At 41.4% G+C, this 7,523-nt stretch overlaps 1 protein-coding gene across 1 annotated transcript; it reads left to right on the top strand.

Moving 5' to 3' along the window:
• The first annotated feature begins 850 nt into the window (after positions 1 to 850).
• ZNF12 (zinc finger protein 12) lies at positions 851 to 6,942 on the top strand. The gene is given in 4 exon segments (XM_006903595.1): positions 851 to 974; positions 1,230 to 1,325; positions 5,090 to 6,244; positions 6,818 to 6,942. Coding segments are annotated over 4 exon segments (1,410 nt in total). The 5' UTR covers positions 851 to 940.
• Positions 6,943 to 7,523: the final 581 nt, after the last annotated feature.

Below are 7,523 nucleotides of genomic sequence, written 5' to 3' on the forward strand. Positions count from 1 at the left end.
TAGAGTTCCACGTGTGCATCAGGCGGGTTCTGTCCTGGAGTGACCAGCTACCACCAGCATCCCAACCTTAGCTCCACGGGCCATGAAGGGCAAGGAGAACATCCGTGTTAGTTATGATCGAGCCCCTGCAGCAGCAGTGATGGCCCCTGCAATCGTGGGAGGAGGACTCCTGGAAAGGAGGAGGAGGAGGAGGAGGTGGGTCATGTCAGATGAGGAAGGCTGTAGGAGGAGCAGCCGTTCTATCCTAGGTGTGTAGTTTTAATGAATGCACGTGGGGTACAAGAGAGAGGCCTGCGCTCATGGTAGGAATGTGGGCAACACTGGCTTACATTCAAGTATCAGCTAAAGCCATGACATGCACTGAGGATACTGTCAAAGCCAGAGGGAAACAGACTGAGCCTGGACACTCCTACCTTGGGTTGACTTGACAAAGGAGAAGAGCTGGGGTGGTCAGAGGGGAACCAACAGTGTTGATGATCTGGGAACAGAATGAAGCCATACCCGCCTCCTGGGTTTAAATGTGGGCGTGTGGTGCTGAGCTCCTCAGCAGCAGGGTCATTTATGTGTATATGTGTGTGTGTGTGTGTGTGTGTGTGTGTGTGTGTGTGTGTACACACGTGTGTGTGCACCTTGTTGCCCCTGGCAGCTGGCTCTCAGCCCACGCAGGAGCCACTGTTGTCTGTCTTTGAGCACAGGCTAAACCAACCCTCATAGTGTTTCCTTTCCTACCACAGCCCTCACATGGGGGATAAAGTACATAACATCTGTGTTAGCATCTCTGCTGAGTGTGTGCTTGTCCTGCATCCCTGTCCTTTGTCAACTAATTCCAGTTTTGGTGCCATTACAGGGGTCAGTGTCGTTTAGAGATGTGGCCGTGGACTTCACCCAGGAGGAGTGGCAGCGACTGGACATTGCGCAGAAGACCATATACAGGGACGTGATGCTGGAGAACTACAGCCACCTCATTTCCCTGGGTGAGGAGAGTGGCTGACATACACAGGTTGCTCTCAAACAGAATGGCTTTACCTGCTGTGGGACAGGTGTGTTCACCTCTTTTTGGCACCAGGCAGGGCGTGTTTGTATTTCCCTTCCTAAAGAAAGGTGGTAAATTTGGTAAAGCCCAGGTAGGCATGTCCGTGGTGCAGCTGGTGCAGCAGCATGTCCCTTGTGTGACAGGGACCCCAAAACCAAGCAGCAGCCTCAAGTTCTCTTCCATTTCTCACCAACAGGGCAGCCCATTATCAAACCGGATGTTATCACCAAGTTGGAACAAGGAGAAGAGCCATGGATAGTAGATGGAGAATTCCTACTTCCGAGTTATCCAGGTGTGTTAGTCGAGGCAGTGAGGAGTCTGGTAACTTGGAAGTGTTTTTCTAGGTTTTTTAAATGTTCCCAAACCTTTAGAAAATAGTTACTTGTATGCCTAGATAGCTCCATCTCCCCCTGCCTTCCTTCCCCACCAACCTTGTGTCACAGAGCTTTCCCCTGCTGGCCACGACCTGGGAAGTAGTCCTTTCCTCCTCTTCAGCCTTGGGTCTTGACTCTCTCCCAGTGGTGTTTTCAATAACTCTTTACCATTGCCTTGTTTGTAGGCTTTCCTAGGTCTGTCATAAAAGCAGTGACTTATGTGACTCTTGTGTTCTTAATTTCTTTCCTGCTTTTCTTCCCCTTACCTGTGAAATGCCTCAGAGAAGTTCCTGTCCATTTTTATGGTTCATGTCTTCCTTTGAAGTGAGATGCCAACTCTCCATTTTGTGTCTAACCTGATAAAACCTGTTCCCTTCTTTGTTGTACACTGCTCAGTGATTCTGAAATCCATTCCTGTTTGGTGACCAGTTACAGGTCTCCCTATTCCTCCTATTTGTTTTCATCTCAATTTTCTTATTTACTCTTCTGTTTCATGATTTTAAATATAACTTCCAGCCAGACTGGGTTTTCACTGTTCTTACTTATGCATTAACCACCTTCTCTGCCCCCCCAAGCATGTCTCTTGAGGACCTCTTTCTACCTTCTGTGTTGTCCTGTGAGTTGCTCAATGAGGTCCTCCAATCTCCTGCCTGAAGAGTTTCCGGATTTTGTCCTCATGCTGACCATATGCAGTTTGGTGCCTCATCTAAAAACCCCTGTCCAGCCTGTGACCTAGTCCAGTCTTCTCTGTGATAGAAGTCCAACACTCCTTCATTCTCATTATGTCTGAAATGAGATTGGTCACTTCTCTAAATGATGATTTCCCTCCTTTCCCACATCCCGTTATTTCCTGCATTTACGCTTCACCATCCTTCCCCATTGGTGACCCCTATAGAAACACCTTGAGATACCTCCTCGTGTATCACAGCTTTTGTCATGACTGTTGGCTTGTGTTCCACACGCCATGTCCTAATTTATCTTCCCTAGAGTCTCAGGTCCCTTTGACAGATGGTAAACAAAGCTTTATTTTGCTGTGGATATGTGGCTGTGAGTCCTAATGGAATTGTAAGATGTGGTTATCTTAGTCTTCAGTCAGTCTTGCTGGCAGCTTCACAAAATAAGCATATAATGATTTCTTCTTGCTCCCTACAGAAAATTGGAATTCCTTATCCTTTCAGGATCCCCACAATACGGCCCTGTTTCACCTGTCAAAATTATTTTTCTGATTTATCCCCAAACTCCTACTGAACTCTTAATGTATTATTTTCATATGATCACGGTCCCTACCGCTTTACATTTTGTTTGGGTTTTTTGCTTCCTTAGGTAACACATTAAAGTCCAAGGGAAAGTTGTTCAACTATTTGAAATCTTCCCTTCTCTTATTAGAACCCCAGTCTCTTCTTCCACTTACATTTGATTCTACCCTGTGGCGCTGCCTTAAAAATTAAGGCTTGATCACATTTGAACCTATATAATTTTTGATTGAATTTTTTCTTCTCTTGAACTAGAACCCTGTAAAGAGAAGGCACTGTCTTCCTCCTTTAGTGTATTATGCAACATAAAGTACATATTTATCTATTTGATAATTTGTTCATCCAAGTAGGTGAAAGAATCTTCTTAATTTTTTTCAGCTGTTATTTATACATACACATGCCAAGGTCTCACCTCCATATATTCTACCAGTACTTCAAATTTACCCATATACACATATCAGTTGGGTTATAAACATCATTTCCACTTGAGTTGAAAGGAAATAGAGTGATAACCTTTTATGATACAGGTTTTGTTTTAAAAGGGAACAGAGTTGTGTGAAGTAGTTTAAAGCTCAGTGTTTTGCACCAAATGTTTATGTTCCAAGTGAACCACCTTGTGCTTAAATATTATCCACAGTGTTATTTTCTCCTTTAAGGGGAAATGGAACAAAAGTCTAGAAAAAGGATTTGTTAAGGTCTTGTTTGTTAGAACATAGAACAATTGTTAATCCTAAAAACCACATTTTGAGTAGTTCAAGACTAGAAATCAACCAAATGAGTGAAACAGCACAAGCACAATGTTGTGGTTGAAAATGAGTTGGTCATTTCTTGGAAATCACTCCCTAGAACAGAAGCTACTTTTGGTAGACTAGTATGATAGCTTGGAACCAAACTGTTAATCCAGGTGGTGAAAAGTACCATTTTTCAGAATTGCATTTCTTTCTTTTTCCGTATCATGTGTTGATGTTTTGGCACTAGGCTGGGGGAAGTTGTAGATTTTGGAAGACAAGGTTGATACAGTTTTACTTACTGTAGATGATAGATTGTTGTTATTGCTTTTAGGTGTCATTGAGTTGACTACAATCCATAGCAATCTTAAAATCAACAGATTGGAACCCTGCCCTGATTACACCATCCTCATGACCTCAGGATGCTCAAATCCATCGTTACTGTCACAGTGTCACTCCATCTCGTTGAGGGTCATCCTCTCTTTCACTGGCCCTCTGTCTTTCTCATCTTGATGTCTTTTTTCCAGGAATTGATGACTCCTGATAAAATATCCAAAGTGTTTCAGACAAAGTTTCACCATCCTTATCTCCATGGTATCCAGTCTATCATGGACTGCCAAAAGAACAAGCAAGTGCAGCCCAGGCTGCTCCTTAGAAGGCTTAAAGGCAAGATGATTAGTAGCAAGAATAATAGTCAAGTACAGTCACACAATTATAAGATAAATGAAAATGAAAGTAATTGTTTTAAAGAGAGATTGTCAAATCCCAGTCAGGTTTCTATGCTAAATTAAGCACTGTTCACACTCATAGGTAATTAGAATGCTGGAGACAGAACTTTTTAAGACAATTGTAAGGAGACAGAATGGCAAAAATACTTGCTGCATTTACTGAGCATGTTATAGTATCCAAATAGTAACAGATGTAATTTAATAGAATGCCTTCAATATCAAATCATAACATCATATGAATATTTAAGATATGTGACATTTTTGAAAGGGTAGCATGTCATTTGGTCTCTTAATACTTCCTGCTGGACTTAAATGTACCTGAGGAACTAAATTGTAGACAGTCCCCAGATTGTAGGGCTATTCCTGTAAGCACTGGAGAATTTGGGTGAAGGTTCATATGACACTACTATGCAAAACAGAATGGGGTGGGAGAGATTTTTAATTAGACTGATGAAGATGCTAAAAAAATCTTAGTGTAAAATGATGAAGCCTCAGATTGTAATATCTTGGTCCAAGTTTGATATGAAGTTAAAACACATTTTCCGCTGTCTTTGTAATCCTATCAGTTTACCCTCTCTTTGCTGTGAGTCCTTTCATTTCTTTCTTGTCACCCATCCCTTCAACATCATTTGTCTGCTGACATTTCATTTGTATTTGACCTTTTATGGCCCATTTTTAACTGAATTTTACAAAGTAGCAAGAAGCAGGTACTTATGTTCTTTGTCTGTTTGCTTCCTCCCTGTTCTCATATTTCAGAGGAAAGAGAGAAGTGTGTGTGTGGTGCTAGTGGAGGAAGAGGAGGAGGTGGTGGTAGTGTGTTTATTTTACAAAAATAATTTTAAGAAGTTCAGAGTACATCTGGAATTATTTCTCTCTGTCTACAAAACCATCACTCCCCTCCCAATAAGATAAGTCCTACAAGTCTCCTGTGTTGGAAGGTGTATAAAGTTCTGTTAATTTCTCCTCTTTTTAGAAGAAGCCCAGAAAGTTGATGACATGACAGATGGAATCCAGGAAAATGAAGGTGAACTTTCAGGGCACACAGTGCCCCTCAGCAAGCCTGTGGTGGAAGAGAGAGGCAGTGTGCTTGTTAAGACGGTTAATGTGGAAACAAGCCCTGATCCTTTAAGAAGACTCTCTTATAAATGTGACTCATGTGAGAAGAGTTTAACATCTGTGTCAAGCTATATTAGTAGTGATGGAAGCTATGCAAGAATGAATCCCAATCAATGTAGTGGGTGTGGGAAGTCACTTCTCCATGTTAAGCTTGAGAAAACTCATCCAGTTGATCAGTCTTATGAGTTTAATCAAAATAAGGAACCTGATGCTCTAAATGATGAGAGTGTTTACCAGAAAATTCATATTATGGAGAAACCTTTTGAGTATATTCAATGCCAGAAAGCTTTTCAGACAGAGACAGTTTTCGCTAATCACATGGAGGAAAAACCCTGTAAGTGGAATGAACCTGAAATAGCCTTCCTGCAGATGTCAAACTTAGGTGTCCATCAGCGACCCCATATGGAAATGAAACCTTATGAGTGCAGCGAATGTGGGAAATCGTTCTGTAAAAAATCAAAGTTTATCATCCACCAAAGGACTCACACAGGCGAGAAACCTTTTGTATGTAATCAATGTGGGAAGTCCTTTTGTCAGAAGGGAACCCTCACTGTACATCTACGAACACATACAGGGGAGAAGCCTTATGAATGTAGTGTATGTGGGAAAACTTTCTATCAAAAGTTACACCTCATTCAGCATGAGAGAACCCATTCAGGAGAGAAGCCCTATGAGTGCAACTATTGTGGGAAATCCTTTTGCCAGAAGACTCATCTCACACAACACCAGAGGACCCATTCAGGAGAGAGACCCTATGTGTGTCATTACTGTGCAAAAACTTTCTCCCAGAAGTCAGCACTGAATGATCATCATAAAATCCACACAGGCGTGAAACTTTACAAGTGCAACGAATGTGGGAAATGTTTCTGCCGCAAGTCTACCCTTACTACTCATCAGAGAACACACACAGGAGAAAAACCCTATGAATGTAACGAATGCGGGAAGTTTTTCTCTCGGTTGTCCTATCTCACTGTCCATTATAGAACCCACTCAGGAGAGAAGCCTTATGAATGTAACGAGTGTGGGAAAACCTTCTACCTGAATTCAGCCCTCATGAGACATCAGCGCGTGCACACAGGAGAGAAGCCCTATGAATGTAATGAGTGTGGGAAGCTCTTCTCTCAACTGTCATACCTCAATGTACATCACAGAACTCATTCAGGAGTGAAACCCTATGAATGTAACGAGTGTGGGAAATCCTTCTACCAGAACTCAGCTCTTTGTAGGCATCAGAGAATTCATAAAGGAGAGAAGCCCTATGAATGTTACATCTGTGGAAAGTTCTTCTCTCAGATGTCATACCTCACGATACATCACAGAATTCATTCTGGAGAGAAACCTTATGAATGTAGTGAGTGTGGAAAAACCTTCTGCCAGAATTCAGCCCTTAACAGACACCAGAGAACACACACAGGAGAGAAATCCTATGAATGTTATGAGTGTGGAAAATTTTTTTCTCAGATGTCCTATCTAACCATACACCATCGAATTCATTCGGGAGAGAAACCCTTTGAATGTAATGAATGTGGGAAAGCCTTCTCTCGGATGTCATACCTTACTGTGCACTACAGGACTCATTCAGGAGAGAAACCCTATGAATGTACTGAGTGTGGGAAGAAGTTCTACCACAAGTCAGCTTTCAACAGCCATCAGAGAATCCATAGGAAAGGTGAGAACATCAGTGTGATTGATGTGGAAAGGCTTATCTGAAGTCAGGCTTTATTTTATGCCATAAAACCCTTTCCGTGAAGAGTTCACACATGTGAGTGTGGAAGAGCCTGTGTACATTATTCAGACTTGCTACTGAAAATACAGAATAGAACTCTTCAGCAAGAGCACACAACTCACTGGATACAAGTTGTACAGGAGTCAAAAGATATATAAATATTTATTATGTGTATAAACTTTTGCTGTAAATTAAAGGTATTTAATATATCAGGGAATTCATACCAAGGTGAAATTTCCTAACTTAAGGAATGTGGAAAACTTACTCCCCATTTGGGAATTGTTAAACTGTTTCACATTGCAAATATTTTTTAAAAACAACATGTATATAAAATCCTGGAAAAGCTCTGCTATAAGCAGCTGGTCTCCTTGTAAAACAGAAACTGTAATATCATCAGAATAGTTGACCAAAATGGCAACATTAAACATTCAACTGCAGTTCCTGCAGTAGGGAAAGTGTATTTTCATTTACTTGGTAATTTTAGTATGCTATGTTACAAGAATTTGTATGTTCTGTTGGAAAAGGTGAAGAATATCCTCAATTAGATTGCTAAAAGTATGGTAAA

The sequence above is a fragment of the Elephantulus edwardii genome, unplaced genomic scaffold (assembly GCF_000299155.1).
Source record: "Elephantulus edwardii isolate Elephantulus edwardi_28Jun2011 unplaced genomic scaffold, EleEdw1.0 scaffold00080, whole genome shotgun sequence".
Classification (NCBI taxonomy): Eukaryota; Metazoa; Chordata; class Mammalia; order Macroscelidea; family Macroscelididae; genus Elephantulus; species Elephantulus edwardii.